The sequence below is a fragment of the Silene latifolia genome, chromosome 7 (assembly GCF_048544455.1).
Source record: "Silene latifolia isolate original U9 population chromosome 7, ASM4854445v1, whole genome shotgun sequence".
Classification (NCBI taxonomy): domain Eukaryota; kingdom Viridiplantae; phylum Streptophyta; class Magnoliopsida; order Caryophyllales; family Caryophyllaceae; genus Silene; species Silene latifolia.
In genome coordinates, this window is record NC_133532.1 from 100,271,015 (window position 1) to 100,297,398 (window position 26,384).

Consider the following 26,384-nt stretch of genomic DNA (forward strand, 5'->3'; position numbering starts at 1 on the left):
TTGCTTGTTTTAACTTCTACAAAGATATGATCATTTGTTTGTAGTCTCTCTTTGTTAGTTTCCGTATATACTCTATATACAGTCTTAACTCCCCACCGGTCGAGTGAGATTATCACTCCCAACTTTTCTCTTGAAAGGGTCCAAGTTCATAAACACTCCTTATGCAAACATAATTGAGAAGGGTACTGACCCCTCATGACAATGAGGTAACTTGAGCCATCACATTTAGAATTTGTTAGCTTACATGTGGGTGCCCCCAAAAAACAGAGTTCTTAAATACTTCTGTCTTCAACTAGCTAATTTACCCCTTAAAAAATAGCTAGCGTTTTCTGTAAGTTTAAGTGCGTGTTTGAGTCAATGATCCAATTGTTGTTCATAACTCATCAGTCAATCATGTATTTATAGAGGTTCCTCTGATGATTAGAAGGTTGTTCGATTAAATATGATTATGTAACATCCGATTTGCGAACACTCTTAAAAGAATATCTAGTATATATTCCCTCCCACTCACTACAAAAGAACCATTGGAGTTTGGCACCAATATGACAAAATTAAGGCAAGTGGGTAAAATATGTGTTGTTTACGAAAATACACTGACCTCCCACTTACAACGTCATGTCCAGAACCCCTCATCTACCACCCCTGGCTCACCACCAGCAGCGTCAGATATAATTTCCCAGCTATGAGCTACCCACCTCTCAACACCTAGCAGCGCCAGAAACCTTAATCCCCCCCCCCACCACCACCACCACCACCACGCCTTTTCTTGGTTCTCCCAAACCCACCGAAACAACCCGCCACCGTACCCCACTGTTGACGACCACCCACTTGACACCACTAAAATCTGCTTTCAGAGACGACGATTCCACCTCCCCACCCTAACTCCATCCTTGACCTCATCCTCCCTAAATTTAGAGTTTTTGACGTTCTTCTCTGATGAGTTCCTTGACCCCCTAAACACCACCCCTCAAAAACACATCTCTCACTCACAAAAGCCCCTTCCACACCATCCAAGACCCCTTGATAGAGGGCTTTCAAGGGTGGGAGAAAGGGTGTCGTGGGTGGGATAGTGCTTCAGAGAGTTGAGGCGTACTTCGGGTGACTGGGGTTGTTGTTTCATGGTTATGGAGGGCAGTGGTGATTGTTTCATACCATTTGTGAGCTTGTGTTCTTTGGGAATCCGGCGTATTTGATCGTGTACTTGGTGTTTTATTTATAAATTACTTCGCGCTACCATCTAAATTATCTATCTTATCTGCATAGGTAATGTTGTATTTGCATACAACAGCAATGAAAGAGAATCTGTTGCGTTTTTCTCATATTTAGTAAAATTATGCTGATTGGTTATTTAATTCAGTAACTATGTAAGTAGAGTATGTGTACTATTTATGCTCTAAGCTCATTTACTGCATCTCTTTGGAAATGAAAAATACCTCTGGTCTGATAATTTCTCTGACCGGCATTTTTCTGTTGGTCAGTGGAGAGGACGGAAAGAGCAGGACGGAGCAGTTGTTGCATATTCTGAGACAACTTGATCTTTATGTTTCTTCTCCTATTGATCACCAAAGGAGAAGAGCCTGCCAAGCTGTTCATGAGATGCTAGTTAAGTTCCGTATGTTATGTACTAGTGGATTCTGCCGGTTAGGCTGCCATGGAAGCTGTGGTCATACCAAGCACTTCGATCGTAATTTGCACGGGAATTTCTCCAACTTTCCTTGTAATGTCCTCCTTCCTTTTGCTGCCATGTTAAGCCTGGTGACTTGCAATTTAACAAATGTTTTAGTTTTGTTCATCATACGATGTCAATAGCAACCGTTTCTGTTTTTTCTTTTGTGCTTCTTAATAATTTAGAGGTCGGAGCACTATGGCTTTTAAACATCCTATCCTAAATCCTAATCCTAAATAGTAATATAAAAGGGTTTCCCTGCTTGAACCTTTGATGAAAAACTGCTAGATGCAAGATTAGCGAGTGAATTTTCTTTGGAACTCCAAATATTCCGTAAAAACACAAACATTTAGGAAGTATGACGGTGACTGGAGTATATATAGAAAAGAGCAAAAAAATAATAATGAAAATTTTAACAAAATTAAAGAAAGAAAAATTAAAAATTAAGATCAAACACCATACTACCCTTTAATTCTTTGTCTCCACTTGACCCTCTCCGACACCATATTCTTATATGTCATATGTTCCAAATTGACCCTTGCTATTTTCAATCAGATTTGCTCATGTTTTCTTAAGGCTCGGCTCTTCATTCTCCCCCTATCCCTTACAATCTTATGACTTTTCTATTCTTCAAGCCTCTTCTTGTGCCTGAGTTCTCCAATAAGTGAAACCACGGTTGGCTCAGGTATTGGCCGGCCGACTACTGATCTTCAAACCATATTGTCCATGCTAGAGCGAATTTGATTCGAGAACTAGATTGCCAGATGAACTCGAAGTGCTCTATGAACCTATCAATTTGAACCTATAAGGGCTCTATGAACCCGAAGCGGTTTCCCTCATGGCCTCATCATAATACTTTTTCGTATGACTGCACATCTACAGTAATTCCACAACATTTACATTTCTGGAACATTCATCTGTAGATATATATTGTTCTACGACCTAACACTCATACCCTATAACATGATTGTCATCAAGTCACCTTAGCACACATTATGCATGTTCCCGATTCGTTTTTATCGGGTTACAGACAGTTTTCATAACTTTATGAGTTCCAAAAAATCATAGGAACGACCAGCTGTAAATAAAAAAAATAACAAAATAACAACTGAATTAGAGGAAACAAGGATTTTTGTTCAATTGTTGCAAGATGCAAACAAATTTTCCCGCCCTTCCTCTGGCACTAGCCTTCCTTTCCCAATGGCAACTAAGCTCTGCAAGAAATAGAAACTTTTTTTTGTTGTTCTATACTTATACGGCCTACTATTACCACTTTGTGAGTTTAACTGTGAATTAGGTAGATGGATGAATGAGGAAGGCCAGTCAACTAGGTAGATTTCTAGTATTTTGACAATGAAAAAGAGAAATATTATTGGAGGCAACAACAACATGAGATAATTCTATTTGTTAATAAGTTCCTGTCTTTTACTGGAACTGGTATATCACTAGTTTGATGCAGAATTTCAGGGTGTGTGAACTGTTCGACTTGTGTTACATCATTTTGAAAGTATATCACTGAATTTTTAACTATCACTGTATGGCTGTTACATTTGGATTCAACAATTGTGGATTTTAAAGAGATTTTCTCTTATCGTGACTTGTGAATTGCTGTCTTTATGTCATTATTTTTTCATTTGTAGAAATAATCAGTGTCATGGCACAAAAACAACTGCGTGTTTGATTATACTCTGTATATCAAGATTATTCACAGGTGAATTTGGCACTTCTTTAATTTGCAGCTGCTTTTGTATTACCTAGTCGTGAGGCGTTGACTATAGGAGATAGGGTCATCACATATCTTCCACGCTGTGCTGATACCGATGCTGAAGTCCGCAAATTTTCAATTCAGGTCTGTAATAATCATGTTAAATTATTTGTCAGATTTTGAGTTATCCTCGATTTGTTGTCTTATTTCTTCATGTACAGATTCTTGATCTCTTCTTCAGCATATCTCTTTCACTTCCAAGACAAGCGAATGCCAATTCGGGTACTGATTTGGAAACATGTTACGTTGCTTTGGCTTCTCTGGAGGACGTCATAGCTATTTTAAGAAGTGTGAGTTGATATTGAAATGGCTATCACTGAAGCTTATATTTTTATATGTTTAAGCATAATGTATATGTAATAGCTACCCAAAGCGTTTCACTAATCAAATCACATATGCAGGATGCGTCCATTGATCCATCTGAAGTATTTAGTAGGGTTGTTTCATCTCTCTGCACTTTATTGACGAAGGATGAGGTATGTATTTTGGCTTGTAAATCAAACTTGCTTCAGTTCAGCGATAATCACATACCCATTAATCTTGTGTGAATGCATACGTTGACAACTGAGATCTGGAGGTATTCAGGCAAATGCGCCTTTCATAATTCATACTGTAATAATTTTATCACATAGAAATTAAGGTGACCGGACTGTCCGTCTATCGTACACAAAAGTTGAATGGTAGAGATGCTGATCTTCACTAGGCTGAGGCTATGGCATTTCTAGCTTGATGCAATATTACAGGCCCTACTTTGTCCTGTTTGTAGGCTCTACCGCCTTCCCAGCCATTTATGATTAAGAAAACAGACACGAGGCTTATTTTTTTATTGGAAGCTTCAATTTGCTTCATCTATTTGTAAGATACTGTCTAAATTCTAAAACTGTACAAAGGGACATTAATTAATGAAGAATACTAGAAGTGGTTTTAGGAAGTTTCTGACAGCTGATGTAATTTCAAATGCCTGATTGATCAGATCACAAACCACTTTTGAATATAAAAAAGGCCACAGAGAAGATTTATAAATTAAAGGCAGATATTTTGTTAACATTGGTTGTCTGAAAATTAGTTGTATATAATTTTCAATTATCTTGTGGGTGAAAAAAAAAAAACAAAGATAAATGAGATGTCATGCATGGCTATTTTAAAACTTCAATTGCTAGATATAATTTTCCGCCTCTGTGTACACTTTTAAATAAAAGCCTATTGACTACTACAAATAACTGTAAACTAAATTATCTGCTAAAAGATTACTTTCTCATTAAGAATTCGAAATCAAATACTGACTTGAATCGTCCTTTAGAACCGTCCATGGGGGATCGCACACCTCAAAATGCGTAAATATAGAAAAGGAAAAGTGAAAACAAAAGGGGAGTGAAACATAATACAAAAGTCAAGGTAAACTTATAGGTTTTAATTAAAATATTGATGTAGACTGTAGAGGATGAGAACTCCGCGAGAGAATTGTTGCCCCTAAAATCTTCAACTGATTATAACGCTCGCAGCCAGTGGCGATTCTAGAGTTTCAATAATGGGGGTTCGAGTTTTGACTTGTACCCCCATCACCATCACCCCCAAAAAATTTATATTGGACTTTTAGCACAATTTTTTTTTTTTATTATGCCTCATTATAAAAAGACAATGTTAAGAGTGATAAAATATCCCCTTGAATTAAAAAAAAATGTGAGCAATGTTTTGCAATGAGGACTGTAGTAGATAATTATCAACAAATAATATTGGATGAACACATATTTTCTATACTCAATTAAAAACGAAGACAATAGTTTTATGAATTTATAGGGAGGGGATTATAAAAATGAAAATAGAGTAATTTCTACGGTCAAATATCAAACGAAAACCCAAAATTTCAAAGAGGAGTGGAAAGGAAAAATAGACAGAAAAAAAATAGATAAAATGTTAAAGAAAAAACTTACAAAACTATGAAAAAGAAACACTTAGTGAAGTGTGGGAAAAATGCAAATGAAATAGGTGGGAATCGTACCCCAACATTATAGGACTATACTTGATGTTTACCATCAGACCAACTTGCTTTTTTTTGTGTGATTATTAATTGACTTAAGTTTTACATATATTTTCCAATGGGGGTTCAATCAAAACCCATGAACCCCCATTGGAAACGCCACTGCTCGCAGAGTCGCAACATGTGGACACCATTGCAAACCATTCTTGTAATAAAATAAGATTGTGGATAAAAGCTGTCAGAGCTTTTATGTTGAGACTGATCTGTTTCTCAGCTTGTTGCTGCATTGCATGGTTGCACAAACGCTATATGTGACAAGGTCAAACAATCGGCTGAAGGCTCTATCCAAGCTGTTATCGAGTTTGTTACGAGGAGGAAGAATGAGCTGAGTGAATCTGATATTTCAAGGTATTATGCTTGTATCAGGGCTGTGATAATATTTGTGTTGTGATGATGAGTAGTCCCTTGTTGATTATTCTAATGCATGTTTTCACCTTTAGGACAACTCAATCCCTGCTCTCTGCCTTAGGCCATGTGGCGGAAAAATATCTACGCCAGGAAACCCTTACTGCTGTATCCTCCCAAGATTTATATACTGTTTTCCTGATAGTTTATTATTTGATAGCGCTTTAACAACATTGTTTTTGACATCCTTGATTTTGTAAAGATTTCTGCTCTAGCTGAAAACACTAGTTCAAACCTTGTTTTTAATGAAGTTTTGGCTACAGCTGGAAGAGATATTGTCACAAAAGATATATCTAGATTACGTGGTGGTTGGCCGATGCAGGACGCTTTTTGTGTAAGTTGATCAAAATGGTCTTACATATATGCAACTTTGATGATTGTAAGGTTGAAGAAATACGTTACTTGTTATTGCTGAGAAATGGATTCTGAAAGATCACCTGTTCCATTTTCCTGTAATTTTGTTGCCTTTTGTTACTATTGTTTAATAATATATAGTTTGCATCTTGAAGTTCTGAATCATTTTTGGCCGTTATTGCAGGCTTTTTCCCAACACAATGTACTTTCTTTTTCGTTCTTGGAACATGTAACGTCAGTCCTTAATCACACTCCGATAATTAGTGGAATTTCAGAGAAAGGAGACTACTCAAGTCATGGTGTTACCAATCACAGTGAGAAAGAGATATTGCAAGCAGCTATATTTGCTCTTACGGCTTTCTTCAGGTGACAAATTCAACATGTCAAAGAACCATATGTCCAACTCTTACAACATAAATGTGGTACTGATGCGACGCTCTTGTAGGGGTGGTGGAAAAATTGGTAAAAAGGCTGTTGAACAAAGTTATGCTTCCGTTCTTGCCTCGCTTCTTCTGCAACTAGGTACTTGCCATGCTTTGGCTAGTTCAGGCCAGCCAGAACCTCTACGGTATGCCACTTTCTGATGCTTTGAGTATGTTAATTGGCCTGACTAGCATTGAATGTGATTTCTACTGTTGAAATTGTTAAAGAAAAATAAATATATTAAGTGAATGACATAGAGGGCATGATCAACCATTTAAATTATTTAGGAGAGGTCAGGAGTCAGGACATGAAGAGTTGAAATAATTTTTTTATATCCAATGCCATTGATGGCATGATGCTTTGGTAATTTTTTATGCTTTCAAAAGTTTGCAAGGAAATGGCTTGTGGCTTAGCCTTATTCTCTTTTTATTTTCAAGTACTTTTAAGCAAATGACTTCTGGCCTACCCTTAATTCTCTTTTAAGTAGTACTTCTTCCGTTACAGTCATATGTTAAAACTGTTCTATTTTAGGGTATCTCGGCCATTTGTTTACCTTTCCATTTTGGGAATGTGTTTTTTGTATGACTAACCATACCACCCACTTATTTAGCATATACCATGTGTAATTCACTAGGCCCACTATTTCCAACACGTTTCCTCATAAGCTCTTGCCCCAACACCTTCGTCCGCTAACCCAAATTTTGATTACTGGATTGCCTCAATGCTTAGCGAATTGCGATTGAGTTCCAGTGTGTTTGATCATGGCGCTTGCTTAAAATCTATATACTGGATGCACTATAAGAGCGTATCGTGTAGCAGATGTTGCGTATTCTTATAAATTTGGCAACCTTGTTCTTAACTTTCTTAACCACCACCTGAGGCATTCTCAACCATAGGCCAGCGGCCCTGACCAGATCACCAAGCCCCTGACCTCACCAGTAGAGATCCAAACAGCTGACTTCGAAATAAATTAGCCAGCCCATAACTTGTAGCTTGATCAACATTATTTAATCTGATTTTTGAAGTAAAAGAGTCAACCCCAATGTCCGATTTGTAGTTCAGAGTTGAGAGGTGGAGGAAATGGAAACGGAAAGGGGGTTAAATTATTCGCTTGTTGAAGAGAGGATGAGAAAGGTGAGAGATGGGATGGGATGAGGGGAAAAAATGGAGCAGCTGGCAGTAATTCGGCAGATGAAGACCATGTGGAAGGGGAAAGAGATGAAGGTAAAATGTATTTTTACGCTTATCTCTCTCTTGGTCTTTGTGCCAAAGACAGGTAAACAAATTGCTGGGACAGAGGCAGTACTACGTACCTAGATAAATTGCATATTTTTGACCTGCAACCATTTCTTCTAAAGAATTCCTTTCCTTTGTTGTCAATTTCGCAGAGCTTTGTTAATTGCGTTTCAAGCTTTCTGTGAATGTGTGGGTGATCTTGAAATGGGAAAGGTTTGCTCTTATTCAAGTATTCAACTCTCATTGATGCACTTGCTGTGAGACGCATAGCTGCATATTGATGATCATATTTTTTTTCAGATATTGGCCCGGAATGGAGAACACATTGAAGATGAGAAGTGGGTGAACCTTATTGGAGAATTAGCTGGATGTGTGTCCATAAAGCGACCAAAGGAGGTAATATGATGAAACTAGCGACAATTCTGTTTTTGTTTTCTGTGTAGAATTTGCATATACGTAACACGCACACAGGCATCAAAACTTGGGTAAGACCACTTATGGTCAATTGTCATACATCATCAGTTTCTTAAGGTTTGGTATGCACTTCTCGTAGTTAGGTGAGATCTCTAAAAAAACTCTTGTTTCCCAGTATGTTAATCCCAAAAATGTCAACAAAATAAAAATAAAAAGAAATTACACAACATTGGTCTTACTGAACATTGTTACTGAAGTCGTTCTGATATAATAACCAATTATATGCTATCCAAGCAATAAGATCTGCATCGGTGACAATCGACGAAGTTGATGATGCGATATCTTGTTTTCACTTTTCATTCTGGATACCTTTTGCAGTTTAAACTTTAAATTTTATCGAAATGAAGTCATTGGCCTGGGTTTCTTTCCAGCCTATTTGAAAACACAGCCCTTCCTGAAATCCTTTCTTTCTAGGACTCCTGTCTATCTCAAACTTATGTCTGATGTTATGAATAAAGTAAATAACGCATTGTAGCTTGGTAGTGAGATTAGATTGTCTGATGGTCAGGGAGAATTTTTTTTCCCCTGTGGTTTCTTTCTCTATATCTTTCCTTCGTACATTATAATAATTATCATTCTTTATGGTAAAAATAATTTATTTGAACATCATGGTGCAAGTAAGCTGATGACACTTTTCTGTGCTATTGCTGTATAAAAAAAATCATAGATTCCAGTCATATGCTCCATCCTATGCAAGTCCTTAGATGAGCCACAAAAATTCCAAAGGGAGGCTGCAGCTGGCGCTTTGTCTGAATTTATCCGTTTTAGGTACGTCAATATTTCACTACCTTGCCATTTCTTTTACAAGTCTGCATTTTCGAAATATTACAATTAGTATTATCCCTCCTTCGCAAAAACATTTTTCAATGTTGTCAGATTTTATTTTAAGAAAAGAAGTACCCTTGAGGCTTCTTTTCATAGATGGCAAAATTGTACTCGTGTTTACCACTCCCAATTTGCTTTCTTTAATAGATGGTGTCATCAAAAGATGTAATGTAAAGTTACCTAATATACAAACGTGATGGATCATTTTGGGATAATCCAAAATAGAGTTGTGATTATTATTTTTTAGAGAGGGAGTAATTCTTACTTCATTGTCCGTGTTGGCAGTGCTGTTATTTATTATTGTAGTTATCGATGCTTTTGTAGAATTTGTTGTTAGGGGAGAGCAAGTTTAGGTCCGGACTGAAAAAATTACCGAACCGGACAATTTGATCTGAACGAACCTGAACCAGGTTATTTTAGGTTGGATCCTCGGTCAATCTTTTTTGAAATTCTGATCTTCAGCCCGGTCTCGTCCAAGACTTGTTAATTTAAGCCTAACCGAATGAATCAAAATTTATGGTTACGACTAATAATTGAAACTTTGTAAGGGAATCAATTTTTTTAAGTTAAAAAAAATAGGATGCTGATTATCGCAGTACACATTTCACTCATCACAGTACACAATTGACGATTATACCCATCTCATTGTCTCTCTCATTTCTTTCTAATTTCCTCTCTTACTCATAAACACCGTCAACCACCGCCCCTATCAACCACCTTCAACAACGGCCAAAACCATTCCAATTTCCAAAGCCTATCAATTTAAAAACATGGAAAAGGTGCACAAATTGCCGATGGTGGTATTGTTGATTCATTTATGTTGTCATGGCTTGACAATCAAAAATAATGATGATGACAACAACAATTAATCATGGCTAAGTATTAGTATGCTTGAATGGAGCAAATACTGCACAAACATCCTCCAAAGTCCAAACCACAAATTGAAACATGGGTGTTACGCGAAAAAGTAAACCAATCCATGAACAGCCGTCAGCGACCCTTGTGACTGCATCTCGTTGGCGAATCCGGTAAACGAATACCCCTACTATCCCCCACCAATTAACCCTTGTTTAATTTTAATATATAAACCCTAATTAATAAAAGTTGTATAATTATAATAAAGATCAATTTAGTAAGTAATAATGGATTAAGGAATTAGATACTTGTTCAATACTCGAATTATGATTCATTATTTAAGAAATTTGTGTATTTTTTGATGTGGTAAAGAGGTAACAATAGAGATGAGTTAGAGAGAAATAATTTTGATGTTTCTTAGGTAGGGGTAGGCAAATGGAAAATAAGATGGAAAAAGTACTGTAATGAGTAAAAAACGTACTGCGAAAATAAATTACAAAAAAATATTATAGACTCAATATAGCAATTATTTAATTTGAACCATAGGTCAAACAATTAGTTGATTTTATTTAATGAAATTTAATAATCCTATACTAAATAGTGATAATTCTTCGTTCTCGGTCAATTTCGGTCTAAGACCGGACCAGACCGAATAATTTGGGTTCGATCCGGTCCATGACCGAAAATGTAAGGTCCGGTCTTGTCTTGGACCGATGCTTGCCCCTATTTGTTGGTACTATAATTGTTGTGTTGTTGTTGGTGTTGTTTTGCTAGTACAATTATCTGATGCAGCAATTCGTATATGTTCGAGTTTACTGATCTAATGACTTATCTTTTTGCATGTTATGAAATGTTTACAGTTGCCCAAAAATACTTGACAAATTTTGTTAAATTCAAAAACTATTCGCTTTCTGACTGAGCCTAATTGAATTTCCTATGATTTGCTAGTACAATTATCTCACGCAGCTATTTATGTGCCCGTCGAGCTTACTGATAAAATAACCGATCTTTTTGCAAGTTATGAAATGTTTGCAGTTGTCCAAAAATACCCTGTTTCAATTGTAATGGTTTTACTTCTATCAATTTGCTGGATAACATGCTTGACATTTTTTTTGGTTAAACTCAAAAACCGCTCATTACCTGACTGAACCTAATTGAATTTGCTATGTCTAACTTCTTGGGTAGTTGATTAAGTTTGATATGACAGTCCTTAGTTCCTTATGGTCTTTCTAGAAATGCTATGCATCAATTGTGTTAAAAAAAAGAGTTAAATTTGTATTTCCTATAATAATGGGAAGTTCAGTGAGAAAGACAATCTGTTTGTGCAGAAATACTTTCGTTGTAAAAAAATTTCCTTAAACCCCAATTGTCGAATCCTGTGTCATTTATTTCAAGGTTGTGTTGCTAATGTAATTTAGCTTGCAAACCTGTTTAAACTTATCTAGCGGAGAATATGTAATGGTAACTACGAGATGAATTAAACATAGTCACTCTCACTTCCCAAAAAAGGCTCATGGTATATATAGCTCACGGGGTTATTTTCTGGTTGAGCCACATAGTACTACCTTCAAATTCAATTATATTGGATGCACAAATTATGGGTACGTAGTAGACAACAGCTGAACTTACCTTTTGCCTGTTCTTATGCAGTGACGGGTTTGATTCCTTATTAAATGAAATGGTTGAAGCACTATGTCGTCATGTGTCTGATGACTCTGCGACTGTTAGACGTCTTTGTCTTAAAGGACTTGTTCAGGTATCAGAATAGTACTATTTTCTTGCTTATGGACTTGTTAGTTTTTAGACCCTTAGTTTTCTGTTTAGCGTAATTTTTTTTTTCATATCTTTCTCTTCTTCCCCTCTCTATGTACATGTTCCCCCTTCTACGATTTCTTATGTCGGTTCATGTTAGCCAGCCCCCAGTCCTTTTGGGACAAATGCTTTGACGGTGTGTCCAGAGGACATGATATACGTTATATAGATTAAGCGACAATGCAGGTGTACATGCCTATTTTCTGGTATTTTACTCATGTATGGTTACTTCCTAGGATCCATACGACCATACGTACATACTGCGAGTTGAATTTTTGATGTGAATGCAACATCATTGGCTTACAAACGTGATAGAATGTCGACAACTTTGTGATTAAATATCTCAATGTGTCAATATGGAAGACTTTTGGATGTTGTATTACACTTGCCTGCCTGTCTGTTACATGACTCATCTCGCTCTGGGAATTTCTATCAATGCTTGATTGTGCAGATACCTTCAGTTCAAATCAATCAATATACGACTCAAGTGCTAGGTGTGATACTTGCTTTGCTTGAGGATTCAGACGAGTCTGTGCAACTTACTGCTGTGTCATGTTTACTCTTGGTGAGTCTGCAGACACATTTCATTATAGTCTTTTATATGTAGGCTGATTTAGCTACCTTACCTTTCTTTCTTTGCAATTTAATGCAGATACTTGAGTTATCATCTTTTGAGGCAGTGGAACCAATCTTGCTTAACCTTTCAGTACGACTTCGCAATCTTCAAGTGAGTATTTCCATACTATATATGTGAAGTATCTATTTGACCTTTTATACCCTTTTGTATTTAACACAAGAAGGTTGGTACTATTTGGTCATCAAAGGAAAATTTGCTTCTGACTAAAGGCGATCGTAGTTCATACATTGAACTTCATGATATCTGCCTGCCCACGGGCGTTTGTCAAAATGTCTGTCAGCTGGTGAACATGTGGATCTAGCATAACAAAGCTGAAACGGCTCTTAGTGTGCTACCATACTGAGATTCTCTCACAAATGGTGCTTAAAAATTGATTATTGTCGTCTCTCGTGTCTGATATGACACAGTTACAGCCCAGAGTGGCAAAATATACTATACTGTGTTTGTTCCCCCTTCCCCACCCAATTTTAGAGCACTGATGTAAGTTCTAGTTGATATGATCACAATCATTGAAATCGGGTAATATATTGAATAAACGTAGCTTGCACTCTTGTAGCTTGCACTCTTTGTATTCCTCGTTGGTCAATTGTTAAATAACCAATATGGCATATATGAGTTGTATAGAGGAAATCTTGACACTTGCATTCTATCATATTGATGACAGTGGGTGTTATTGTGGGTGTGTTCTTTCTCGATTGTGTCTTTCTACTCTAATCGGTCTTAGCTAAGATGATGTGTATATCTTGGATCAGGTATGCATGAATGCAAAAATCAGGGCTACATCGATTGCAGCATTTGGAGTATTAAGCAAGTTTGCAACAGATACACTACGTGATGCCTTCCTTGAGCAGGTGCTTTCCATTTATCTAAAAATATATACTTTAGTTTGTTACTAGTTCTGCTTCTTGAATTGTGAGATAGCTATTTCAGATACATGCTGTGTAGTTGCTATATGTCCAACATAGCTAATGTTGGTACCCATTTCAGGTACATGCTGTTCTACCACGTGTGATTCTGCATCTTCATGATGAAGATGTCAGCACTCGTCAGGCTTGCAGGGTATAGCAGTTCACCGTCATTTGTACTTGAGTTTCTCCCAATTTCTTTTCTGTTGTGTCCTTAACAGCGGTTTGCAATTGTGTTTACACCTTCCGATACTAATACAAGACTTCTTAGGGAGAAACTAATGCGGTGTTGTTCTTTTGACAGAACACAATGAAGCAGATTGGTCATTTTATAGATATAGATGGAACTTCGTCACTTTTTACTGCCCATTATTTGTATTCTGATCATCGGTATGTTTTAAGCTTCAACATGACCCTGTTTGATTAGGATTTTTTTGTTTCAGTGAAGTCTCATTTTGCTTTTTAATAGGAGTGACTATGAAGACTTCATCAAGGACTTAACAAGGCACTTTTGCCAAAATATGGCTTCAAGGATCGGTACTTACTTGGCATCATTAATGCAGGTCAGATATTGCTCGAAAGTATTCCATACTTGATATAAGCGGTGTGTAAAAGTGTTATACTAACCTTAATACAATGGAATTGGACTTCTCTGTAACTTTTTGCATCTGATGTTCCATGTCATCCACTGCGATGTCGAATAACACTGTCCATATCCATCTATCCTTGCCCTTTTCCAAATTACTCTCATACTGCCAGCAAAAGCTACACTTGTCCGATAATGCTGTCCAATTGAGATTTTTCCTTCTTCCAAATATTTTGCTTACAAGAACCCTGTACGGTATGACATGAGTTCTCCTTTTTTATGCACAGGCATTTGATGCTCCTTGGCCTGTGATTCAGGCAAATGCTATATACTTCTGCAGCCGTTTGCTCTACCAAACGGACGATCAACGCCTTTTGACTCTGTACTATTCACAGGTTATGTAATATCCTGATGCATGAATATCGTTCTCCACGTGCTTTAGCATTATTTTCTGGTGTTAATTCAGTTGTAGTCATCAAGTTTAATTCTAGGATGAGCATTGAATTCCCTAGCCTACTCTAGAACAATGTGCATGTCGGGACCTTTATCGCCAGTTCATTGAGTTTTATCTAGGAGTTTGTGGGCAAAAGGTTTATTACTACCTGGCCATTGAGCGGGTCGGGTCATGTCGGGTTCTGATCATCATTGGGTGGCTGGTTCGGTTTAGTTCGGGTCGTTATTAGGTCTGATTATAAATATCTATTTTGATCTTTTTTGTTTTCATGGGTGGACCGGCAATTTCAGGTTAAAGTTATACATAGGTGCATTTATATAAACTTGAACCAATAAAGAAAAGTCGATTCAATCTGATTTCTTGTCTCCTATCGTGCTGAGTCCGTATCAGGTTGCGAGTTATCTCGTGATGGTTTTGGTTTAGGTCGAGCTGGGACAAATAGTTATCAGATCAACCCTACCCCACCTGGTCGGGACTGCTCTGATTCACCGTATATTGAGCATATTTAGGGTTGTTTTTGGGCGGTTCAGATAGGCTTGCTCGGGTCAGTTTTGCCAGCTTTAGTTTGTTAGTCGTCATATCGACTTTTTGAAGTCAAAAGACACTTATTATGGGTATATTATAATGTAATACTAATATATTTTGAATATCAGCATTTAATACTAATAATTTTTCACAATAATATAATTGTTTTAAAATCTCAAGAAAGTCTGGTCTTAAAGTCAAATGGGAACATAATCACTAAATTAGGCTTAGAGGAAGTATCTCATAAATTTTGAATGTATAGGTATTTGGCATGATAGTTGGCAAAATGAACCGTTCGACTGATGCTGTTGTTCGAGCAGCGTGCTCTTCATCATTGGGGATATTATTGAAATCTGGGAATTACAGTTCATGGAGATCAGCTCGACTTGATCAAGCAGATCCTAGTTTGAAAAGCCATTGATACCATGTTAGTTGTGAGATGTCGCAAGTATACGGAAACAATTGAGCTACTTTGACAAAGTTTTAGATAGAGTTATGCCTCACAAAGCCAAAATCTTCTCAAGCTGGATTCTAGACGATTTAGCCCTAACGGTATGTGAAGCAATTAAGCACTTGAAAATAATAGAATAGTTACCGTGGGTGTTGGTCGTTAAAATAGGTATGTGCATTATTATGTACAGTAATTAGTCTTGTCCCGTGGTAAGTAGCAAAAGACGGTTTAGAGACGGACTTGTAATTATGTATGCAAATAGATGTGTAGAGTCTTGTTTACTACCGTCATCAAGAGTCGGAGCTTCATTGTATTAGTGTGTTAATTAAGTGTTCATATGATTCGTTGTTGAATAAGAAATGCAGTTAAGAGGGTTCACTTAGTGTTTTTTTTGTTGCTCTTGTTGGTCCATAACTTGCAGTAATTCTTTCCCAGTTAAAATTTCTGCCTGATGTACGTAACTAACCAGATGGATCAAATTACAGTAGTTCTATCTGATTGAAAATGTGACTCATTTGTGCTCTCAAAAGCTCAAGGTCCTCCTCTGTATTTCCATTACGCAGTAGACAAATACATAATACATGTGACGAGTATAGGAAAGCGAGAGATTACAATACAAAGAATATATTACAGTACAAGCCTATTTACCAAAACGAAATTCCTACAACCAAGTCATATATTACGCCTAATAGTAATTACTAATTAGTACCCCCTCCCTCATGTTGGATCAAACAGCTTTGAGAATTGAGATGCCAACTGAAACTCATCCTTTCTATATTACTGTGTAACAGTCAATTAGAAAGAATTTTTTTAAATATAAAAATTAAAAGTTGGGTTGATGACGTGGTTTCATCAGGATGCAATAAACGTCTTGGCCTTTATAGTAGGAATTAAAACTCAGTTCACCGGTGATTTTGTACTCTTATAGTAGTTAAATATTACACCCATTCCATCTCTATCTACCTTTATTTATTATAGTGCAATAGCCGAGATATAGACACGATCAATTGTGTCTGCAAATCGAGATTTAATCGAAATCATGTACTAGCTCAGGGAAATACTGATCTTCTGCAAAGCCGACGAAAACTAAGGTTAAGAACAATGAAACAATGAGATTAAACTGTCCAACAATAAGAAAAAAAACTCAGTTCACCGGTGATTTTGTACTCTTATAGTAGGAAATCATGTAGCGAATACAGGGTCCCTTGCACGTTGTTTCAGTCTCATGTACAAGCCCTGCAACAAATTTAGATCAGCCCCAAAATTGAGTAGATATGGTCAAGGTAACAATATGGTCTCTACCATGGTTGATTTCAGACAAGTGTGTATGCATCAATGTATCATGTATGTAAAACAAAGTTGATTAGTTGGAAGTGTGGCAGAAAAGACTCACATTTGTAGTGTGGATGGTTGCTCCAGTAGTCATAGTAATGTCCTGATCTGGAACCAACTCAAAATCCATGTTCTGGAGAAGGATTGCAAGAGCCACAATAGCTTCCAGTAAAGCAAATTGATCACCTACACACTTACGAGGCCCTCCACTGAATGGTATAAACCTGCAAACGACGTAAAATGTTTTGATATACAAAAAACATTTCAAAAATCTTGTCTATTTATATAAAGGGTTAAGAAAAAACATGCCTGAAATCAGTATTTGTTTCATTAGGAACCGGACCATCCAAATCAAACCGTTCTGGAATAAACTCCTCTGCCCTCTCCCACACCTTTCAAAATACGAATTTGTTAGGAGGCGCAGATTGCTGCAAAATAATGGTTTAGCAGAACTGAATTCACATTGAACACTTTTTTAAGTCCATGAAAATGCATCTTCCTGAACACATTGTATGATGCATATCATTTATCAGTTTGCAGCCATTTAGGATAATACATGAGGAGAAACCACAACAATATCAATCATTGGTTCAATCTTATTTGCATCAGGTCGATAAATAACTGTAATGTAGCGGGCTGCTACATCTCCAATCTCCAATTAACTTTAAAAACCTTGATGATACGTCATATGAGCAGCAATAATAAATATAGTTTTCCAGAAATAAAAACATATCATGACCAGAGAAGTCAAATAAACAAATATACCTGAGCTGAATGATGGATATTATATACAGATATCATTATATCTTGACCAGGATTGACCTTGTAGTCTCCAGGAAGGGTATCATCCACTTGAGCTCTTCGCAGTAAAACCTTAGGTGTGTGGTTTACCTTAGGTTAGTTGTTCAGTATATGTATGTTAAGCCTTTTATACTACATGATCAAAAGAGAAGGAGACCTACTGGAGGATGAGGATACAAACGCATTGATTCCATAATGCAGCGTGTCAGAAACTTGAGCTCTTTTGTATCTTCATATGAAGGAGGCCTTCCCTGTAGAACCCTGTCAACCTCTTCTTGAGCTTTTAATAAGGAAGAAGGATCCTGAAAAATAATTTTGAGAACCGTTCTTAATTTTGAGCTTCTTTTCCCTCCGTTCAATTTGAATCTAATGAATTTTCAATTTTTAGCCATTCAAACCAACCAACTACATTTCCACTTACGGGAAAATTTTGACAGTAAAAAAAAAAATTCCCTCTCAAAAATCTGTGGTTCCGTTGCCCATTCACCTAGTTACTTACACTCTCAATCCACTTGACATACATACCCTTCTCAGTGTCTCCTTTCTTAAGATTTCTGGCATTTGGAAATGTAGTGAATCCAAATGAATGGAGTGAGTATTCAACTCATTAGTCTTGAGATGCAGCAAATACCTTACTTAAAAGATAAGCTGTCCAGGTTAAAACTGAACCAGTAGTTTCATGTCCAGCAACAAGCATTGACAAGAGGTCATCTCGCAGTTGTATACTTGAGACCTGCAACATAAAACAAATATACATGAAATCATGATGCAGTGATCCTTGAGAAAGGTACCGACAGTTGAAGTAAATACAGATCACAGGAGTTGCAAAACACATGGAAGATGTTACGGTTGAATATCATTATAAAGCACAACATAGGATATATTATAAAGCGCAAACAAACCTCAACCCTGCTAGCCAGCAAGAAACGTAAGATACTTGGATCAGCATCATTGACATACTCTTCATTATCAATCATTTCACCTTCAGCTTCCACAATTTCCTTACATTTTGCAATAAGTTCTTCAACAGTTTCCCTGATCACAGTAACTGCATTCTCAGCTTTTATTTGTCGTGGAATTATTTTACATAAAGCTTTAACCTGTTGAAGAACCCCAGACACACAAAGAAGGGTCAATATTTTTGCCTAATTACTAATTAGTAGTAGGCACCACTACAAATTTGATCTGAATACGCAGTACGCACTTAGTAGACTGTGCATTACGATACAATTATGTAATATGGGTACGCTACACAACATGAATGGATTCGTGATTGCTTGTGGTTGAGCGAATTAATAACCAAGTTTTCAGGTTAGACTGTCACAAAAATAATGGGCATTAAAGCAGCAGCAAAGTTTCACCTTCCAGTAAGGTAGGATGTCAGTGGAACGAGCCTCCGTTTCCTTGAGTGAAGTGTAAACAGCATCAATTACAGGACTGTCGGTATTTAGAGAGTCAAAATTGTAGTTGAATAGTGATAGACCAATGACATCAAGTGTAAGTTGTGAAAATACGGCTTCCATGTTCACAGGGGTGTCAGTCGAGGCACTAGCTTTCAGCTTCTCTACCATCCTTTCAGCGCATTTGCAGAAAACTCTATCAACTATAATTGATAGATATCTCTTATGAAGTGATGGAACAACAGCCCTGCGCCTCGCCTATAAAAAAAGATTAGTTTTTACACTTACGAGGCTTTGTATATGAATCAAAATTGACATATAGTTCATGTTATATGAATCATTCATAGTAATTGAGATTTACCCAACTAAGTAAATGGATTTGTCAAGGCAATTGTGATATATACATCTGACTATATATATATATATATATATGTCAATTTCGAACCAATATCAAGGCAATGCCCAAAACGAGCTAGCCACATTGTGTTTGGATATAACATGAACTATATGTCAATTTTGAAACAATAGCAAGTCAATGCCCAAAGCGAGCTAGCTAGTAGCTACATTGTGATTTGGATATAACATGGACTATAATATCTGTGAACAAGATGGTACTCAAAACCCAGGTTCAAAAATGTAAAATGGTAATCAGAAAGGAGTTACCGTCCAAAGAGAGCCCTCGGCAATAGCAAAACCAGAACCAAAAAGGAATTCAGAAACTTCAGCAACAAGTCCCTTTCCATACTTAGTCCCATAATTCCTAAGCACATGTTTAGCAATACCAGGGTCACTAACCACAACAAAGTTGCGGGGCCCAGCAGCAAGTCTATAGATGGGCCCATATGAGTTCATCCATTTGAACAACGGCAAGAATAGGGCCCCACCAAGTAGGTCAGACACGTCATCCAGTTTAGCACTAGCAATGGGTATGTTTGAGTCGTCATTGCTTGAGGTTATGGACCGGGTTAGGGTGGTTAGCCAATCTGGGCTGACCCATGAGCCCGAGGAAGAGGAGGAGGTGGGCTTTGGTTTGGTGGGCTTTGAGGAGGATATTATGGTGCGGCTGAAGTGGGTTGAGGTGCTGCGGGGTCTGGAGTTGGTTTTGGGTTTTGGGAAGGAAGAGAGTGAGGTGAAGGTGTGGGGAGTGAAGGTGGACATGATGGCTGATTCTCGAGTGGTTGGAGTTTAGATTGCGTTTCGCGGGTTACTACATCACAAATGTAGGGTGCTCAGCTACTGAGCTGCTAAGTGCTACCTATGATTTTTTTTTTTTTTTTTTTTTTTCTTTTTCTTTTTTTTTCTGTGACAGCGAGATAAAATAGAGTCAGATCATAGTTGATTTAGCGATGGGGAGAGCGACCCTATTAAGATTTTTAGGACGGTGACTTATCGAAATACAATGAAGTGAAAAAACCAAAGAGTGCAAGGATAAAGTAATTGCTTTAGCGTCTTGATCCATAGCAAAACCACCGCAGACTTGAAGGACCAGACTTAGATTTTCGGTAGTTGCTTCAATATGACGATAACCACAGGAAATTGCGCATTTAAGTGCCATAGCTGCTGCTTGGAGAGGAGATCTTGCCCAAAACCTTGAAAAACTTGTATGAAAAGTAGTACCAAAATTATCTTGAAACAACCAACCCGCAGTCGCTTTGAAACTAGTATTCCAAGATGCATCACACTTTACTCGAATATAATCCAAACAGAGATGGGTTCCAATGACGTAACATGGGTAAAAATTTTGAATATTAATTGCATCCAGAGCCTCTTCATGAGGACAATCATCAGAGGGTTTATAGTTTTGATATTGATCACACATAACCGCAACATTCATTGAAACTTCATCAGAAATTAGACGCAAGGATAGGACCAAGTCAGTTTCCACATGAGCAAACCTCTGATTGTTTCGCATACACCAAATTCGCCAGAGGGTACTCATGAACATGGAAATTGTAGAAACAACCGCCTCTTGAAGTGAAAACATAGAAACCCAATTAATGATCCATTGCTATATATAGATATTAGAGCCCTCATGACTACGTATACTCAAAGGAGAAGCAAACTAGATTCGCGAGGAAAGGGAACAGTCCCGAAATAGGTGATCAATAGTTTCCATATAATGAATATTGGGACTTTGAACATTAGCACAAAGTCGACACGAATAATCCCAGTCAAGTTTACATTTTCTTGCTTCATCACCAACAGGAAGAGAATTAGTCATAATTTTCCATAAGAAGACCTTCCACTTTCCCTGAACTTGTAAAGACCATAATCTTGACTTATAAAAGACAGCAGTGAAAGAGGATATACGATCTAAATCCGTTTGAGACGCATTGCTAGTCCATAAAGATTTAAAGGCTAAAGCATAGCTACCACTACAAAAAAAGGTTCCATAGCGACGGAAAACTCCGTCGCAAATATGTCAATCCCGTCGCAAAAATAGATCTTGCGACGGAATTGCGACGGATTTAATCCGTCGCTCTATTTCGTCGCAAATTTTGTTTTGATTGACGGAAATTCGTCATTGCTAAATACGGCGACGGATCGGTCGTCGCAAATACGTCGCAAAAAGTGACTTGCGACGGAAAATCCGTCGCATATCCTTTGTTCATTGAAGGCCACGTGGTCACCAAAGTCAAGCAGGAAGTCAAAATCTGCGACGGATTTTCCGTCGCTAATCCTTGTTCATACGGCCACGTAGGCACTTAAGTTGAGAAAGTCAAAATATGCGACGGAAAATCCGTCGCGAGATCCTTGTTCATATGGGACACGTGGCCCTAAAGTCAAACAGAAAGTCAAACCTTGCGACGGAAAATCCGTCGCAAATTCCATCGCGAGGATTAAATACCCGGTGGGTTTACAGCGTTCTTCGGTGCCAAATTGCTTTGAAAGCAATTACATATACTCCAGGTTTCCTACAAACATTGGAAAATCCAGCAATTGAGAAATTCACAACTCGTTCAAGACGAGATTTCCAAACAACGTCTTCACATTAACTTAAAATAAAAGGTTTACAACCGTTTAATACAATAATTGTTCAACAAAGAAAGCCAAATAAGTCCATAAACTACGGGGTAGGAATGATAACTTCTAATCAACAAACAACTACATCAATACACGGGAGTGGGAGTAGGAGTAGGCCTAGCATTGTCGCCACCATCATCATCAAAGTCATTTCTAGCTCGGATGGACCTCCCGGGTTACAAGTTTGAGTGGTAAAACCTTGTTGGCTCAAGAACTCCTCTATTGCCGCAAGCCTTTGAGATTGTTCGGCCTCGACTTGCTTAAGTCGGGCATTCTCTTTTGCGACTCTACCAACAAAACCCGGAGTATGAGGAGTAGAAAAGAGGTTACCGGTCGAGCGGCGGTGGTGCTCCCAAATTTGTGGTCTTTGCATTTCCCGCGCCAAGTACTCTACCTTTCTTATCAAATCCTCCATGTTCTTCAATATAAATCTCATTATCATCGATGTTCTCGACCCCTTGACTCTGAAGCTGAGTTTTCTTTGAGACGATTTTACCCTATATCAATAAAAAACGAAAGATTAGATACCATCTACTAAATAATCATGATTGAAAAAATGAGTTAAAAATTAAATAATTTTAGTAACTTACGAAGAGTTGACCAGTTTTTTTGGATAACCATCCTTTTGTGCCACGCTTCCTTGTTTTCTCCAACACTTGCAAAGCGGACGGAATATCTCCTTTCCCATCTTTATCAATCTGCAATTTTGATACTTGTTAAATGTAATTACTAACTTTAAATAAAGTTAAAGAAAAAAAAGGTAATATATTATTTTAATGCAGCGACGGAATTTCCGTCGCAGAATTTAATATTATTTTAATATAGCGACGGAAATTCCGTCGCAGACCTTCCCGCCATGTCAGAAAATTTGGCGGTATGGGAAAATAGGCTGCAACGGAAAGTCCGTCGCAAGTCCGTCGCAGGTTATAAGGCCCGTCGCAGCGTCCGTCGCAGGTTTAAATTTGCTACGGATTATTATTCCGTCGCATCGTGTCCGTCGCATCGAGACGTTTTTTTTGTAGTGTACTCTTGATAGAATATTTGCCATTTTTGGTTTGCGTCCAAAAAAGACAATCATGGTAGTCCTCAGACGGAAGAGCTATGGAGAGAATGAGAGGAGCTGCCTGATTACCACAAACAGAGTGAAACAATGAAACATCCCAGCCACCAGATTCATTTTGGAGCTGACAATCTGAAAGTGGTGGTTTATTTGCAACTTCAGCTGCCGGAGTGTGGATAATTTGAGCAAGGGAAAGACCGTTAATCCATTTATCCCTCCAAACATCTAGAGTAGAGGGGAATACCACTTCCCAAGATAAGAAGGGTCTAAGAAGTTGCATTACAGAATTCCCTGCCACCCATGAAAGGAACCTTTTCAAATAACTAGCAGAGGACATAATACCTTCAGAGGAGATGCTCAGTTTACTTCCAAGAGAACAACTCACCAAACTATCAGGGTTTTGGACTATTCGCCAGGCCACTTTAGCTAGCAAGCTCTGATTTAAGCAACGCACATTACGAATCCCCAAACCTCCCATTGAGTTTGGCGGGCGAGAAACAATTCTTGCTCCAATGTGTTTTGCCCGCTCGTTCGTGTCACTCCACCAGAAATGTGATAACAAAGAATCAATCTTGTTACACACACTTACCGACATTTTAAATGCCGATAGAGAATAAATCGAAAGTGAAGATAGAACCGAACAGATAAGGGTTAACTTTCCTGTAGGAGTTAAATAGATATTGTTCCAGCTAATAATCCGTTTGCGTACTTTCTCTATTAAAGTTGCAAAAATCGCTTTCTTCGATGAACCAAAGTCAGTTTGCAAACCCAGGTAGATACATAAGTCCTTTTTTGCTGATACCCGTAACATCTTGAGGAACGTATGTGTGGTTCGAAGAGTACAATTAGGACTAAGAGTGACGGCCGATTTGGAAGTATTAAGTCGTTGTCATGAGGCTTCACAATAATAATCAATAATCTTCTTTAATTGCTTGCAATTTTGTTCTTGTGCTTCAATAAAGAAAATAGAGTCGTTCGCAAAAAAAAGGTGTGAAATCGATGGTGCCTTTCGACACATCTTAATACCTTTCAATAATCTCCGATCTTGAGCACTTTGAATCATTTGGGAGAAGATCTCCGTACATAGAGCAAAAAGATAAGGAGAGATAGGATCTCCTTGATGTATACCAGCATTTGGTTTGAAAGGTTTCTCCGTCACACCATTTAGAAGAATGGTATAAGAAACTGATGAGACGCAATTCATAATCAGCATTATGAGATTATGTGGAAAATTCATACTGGCGAGATTTGCCTTCAGAAAATTCCATGAAAGACGGTCATAAGTTTTACTCATATCGATCTTGAAGGCTAATAAACCTTGCTTTCCCGTTGTCTTCTTAGCAATATGATAGAACAACTCGTGGGAAACAAGGACATTGTCACTGATATTTCTTCCTGGGATAAAACTGTTTGGAAATTCACCAACTAGGTAAGACATAAAAGGTTTAAGCCTGTTACAAATTCACTTCATGACAATCTTCATAATAACATTGCACAAATTTATAGGTCTGTATTGATCTACGATTTCTAGGCCGGATCACTTCGGAATTAGGGCAATGTTTGTTCTGTTGAAAGAGGTGAGAATATGACCCGTCTCAAGCATAGATAGAACCACATTTGCGACGTCAGTTTTGATATGAAACTAGTATTTTTGGTAGAATAAATCCGGTATTCCTTCAGGACCTGGGGACTTTGTAGGACCCAATTGAAGAACAACACAACGACTTCTTTCCTTGTATATGGCTTGGATAACATCTCTTGCTGATCTTGATTCACCTTATGACGAATATTGGCAAACATATCTTTATAATTCGTTGAGAATACGTCAAAAGAGCCAGAATCAGAATTAGAAGCATATAAGTCTTTAAAATAGTCTTCAAAACATCTACGAATAACAGCTTCCTCATAAACCCAAGAGTGTGAAGAGTCCATAATTCCAACAACATAGTTTCGGAAATATCTACTTTTAACAGTGTTAAAAAAAACTTTGTACAGGCATCACCTTCTTTAATTCAATTGATTTTAGACCCCTGCTTCCAATAAATCGCAGCAGCTTTATTAAATTCCAAATAATTACTTTGAACCTCTTCATACTTACCTTAATCTTTACCATTAAAGATACCTTCCAAAGCAGAGCCTAACTGCTCATCAAACTCCGACCATTTTGCACCCCATTCATTACCTTTTCACGAAAGTCCAATTATTAAAAGCATATCTGATTCTCTTTAGTTTTGTTGCTAATTTAAAAGAAGGAGATCATGTAACACCCCCACATACCAAGGTGCCTTACCAAGGACCACCCTAGCATGAGAGACTGTTTCCATCTCGGTTGCCCGAGGATGGTATATCAAAAGAAACCATTCCACAACATTTATTAAAGTATATAAGTTAAAGTTTACATAGTTTCAAAACCAAATCAAAACAAGTGTTTACTAATCTCAACAATTAAAAGTAAAACAGCTAATCTCGTAACAGCGGAAGCTAGACTCGAAGTGATGACTCCCCCTCTCGTTCCCATAGCTACAAAATAATTATCGCCTGTCACAATCTGCTCACCATCCCCGAATGGATCATCACAGATTTACAAAACAAAAACAGGGCCAGTTCACTGCATAATCAAAATAAGACAAGATACAATAAGGATAAAATAGCTGTTACACAACCAATCTCCAACTCCCAATCACATCTCGTAACCGACTACACTCTAAAGTGTGTAGCCCGGCCAGTGGGGGACCGCATCCTTGCCCACCTAAGTCCCGCTCATCACACGAGCGAAAACCCATGTTCATTAATGTGAACATCCCCTACTGTGGCGGGTTCCACAGAGGGCGAATCAAGGGCGTGAAGCCAATCCCGCAAGCGACTCCACTCAGCCGAGGACACACCTCACAAACACCATCAACCATCTCAACTCCAACACCCATACTCCAATCCACCAGCAACAATCAATCAACAATATCAATCATATCAATTAATTACAACACACATCTTAAATCAATTAAACAATAAACTGAGTAGGGAAACCCTACCTTTTCGCAATCCAAACACACACAAGCAACCAATAGTAATTCTCCATGACACCGTCACCTACACACGAATAATCATATACCATCACTATAAACCATTCCCCCAAGTTAACCCAAATTAGGGTTTGCACAATTCCAACAATAACAATAATAAACTGATTAGGAATACTAGAGACTTACTAACACAAACTACACGGACAACAAGATCCCAAAGCTCATAATCGATCACCCTTGGCTTAGGAAAAGATGAAGATGATTAGAGAAATTTAGAGCGTCGTTAGGTTTTGTAAAGTAATGATTTAGAACTGATTAGAAACTGCTCAACACGCT

At 37.7% G+C, this 26,384-nt stretch overlaps 2 protein-coding genes across 4 annotated transcripts in view; one reads left to right on the top strand and one right to left on the bottom strand.

Moving 5' to 3' along the window:
• LOC141592400 (protein SHOOT GRAVITROPISM 6) overlaps nucleotides 1–15,793 on the top strand; it is a 36,868-nt gene extending 21,075 nt beyond the window's left edge. For both annotated transcript variants that reach the window (XM_074413037.1, XM_074413038.1), the window contains exons 31-51: nucleotides 1,479–1,717; nucleotides 3,406–3,515; nucleotides 3,593–3,721; nucleotides 3,833–3,907; nucleotides 5,684–5,817; nucleotides 5,910–5,982; nucleotides 6,077–6,208; nucleotides 6,413–6,594; nucleotides 6,674–6,796; nucleotides 8,040–8,100; nucleotides 8,188–8,283; nucleotides 9,029–9,129; nucleotides 11,692–11,797; nucleotides 12,305–12,418; nucleotides 12,506–12,580; nucleotides 13,243–13,341; nucleotides 13,478–13,549; nucleotides 13,700–13,785; nucleotides 13,865–13,958; nucleotides 14,269–14,376; nucleotides 15,223–15,793. In XM_074413037.1, coding sequence (XP_074269138.1) covers nucleotides 1,479–1,717; nucleotides 3,406–3,515; nucleotides 3,593–3,721; nucleotides 3,833–3,907; nucleotides 5,684–5,817; nucleotides 5,910–5,982; nucleotides 6,077–6,208; nucleotides 6,413–6,594; nucleotides 6,674–6,796; nucleotides 8,040–8,100; nucleotides 8,188–8,283; nucleotides 9,029–9,129; nucleotides 11,692–11,797; nucleotides 12,305–12,418; nucleotides 12,506–12,580; nucleotides 13,243–13,341; nucleotides 13,478–13,549; nucleotides 13,700–13,785; nucleotides 13,865–13,958; nucleotides 14,269–14,376; nucleotides 15,223–15,381 — 2,368 coding nt within the window. In that variant the 3' untranslated portion in view covers nucleotides 15,382–15,793. The remainder of the gene's footprint in view (nucleotides 1–1,478; nucleotides 1,718–3,405; nucleotides 3,516–3,592; nucleotides 3,722–3,832; nucleotides 3,908–5,683; nucleotides 5,818–5,909; nucleotides 5,983–6,076; nucleotides 6,209–6,412; nucleotides 6,595–6,673; nucleotides 6,797–8,039; nucleotides 8,101–8,187; nucleotides 8,284–9,028; nucleotides 9,130–11,691; nucleotides 11,798–12,304; nucleotides 12,419–12,505; nucleotides 12,581–13,242; nucleotides 13,342–13,477; nucleotides 13,550–13,699; nucleotides 13,786–13,864; nucleotides 13,959–14,268; nucleotides 14,377–15,222) is intronic.
• Nucleotides 15,794–16,451: 658 nt separating this feature from the next.
• On the bottom strand, nucleotides 16,452–20,189 carry LOC141592401 (carotene epsilon-monooxygenase, chloroplastic). Of its 2 annotated transcripts, none has more exons than XM_074413040.1 (10): nucleotides 19,608–20,189; nucleotides 18,906–19,202; nucleotides 18,447–18,644; nucleotides 18,176–18,277; nucleotides 17,706–17,846; nucleotides 17,509–17,616; nucleotides 17,053–17,135; nucleotides 16,805–16,967; nucleotides 16,565–16,647; nucleotides 16,452–16,479 (listed from the first exon to the last, which is right to left on the bottom strand). In XM_074413040.1, the coding sequence occupies exons 1-9, from the start codon at nucleotides 20,100–20,102 to the stop codon at nucleotides 16,594–16,596; spliced, it is 1,641 nt and encodes a 546-aa protein (XP_074269141.1). In that variant the 5' UTR covers nucleotides 20,103–20,189; the 3' UTR covers nucleotides 16,452–16,479; nucleotides 16,565–16,593. The 2 variants fall into 2 exon arrangements, with proteins under 2 accessions (XP_074269141.1, XP_074269142.1); XM_074413041.1 differs by having other exon boundaries at nucleotides 16,453–16,479; nucleotides 16,579–16,647.
• Between the last annotated feature and the right edge of the window lie 6,195 nt (nucleotides 20,190–26,384).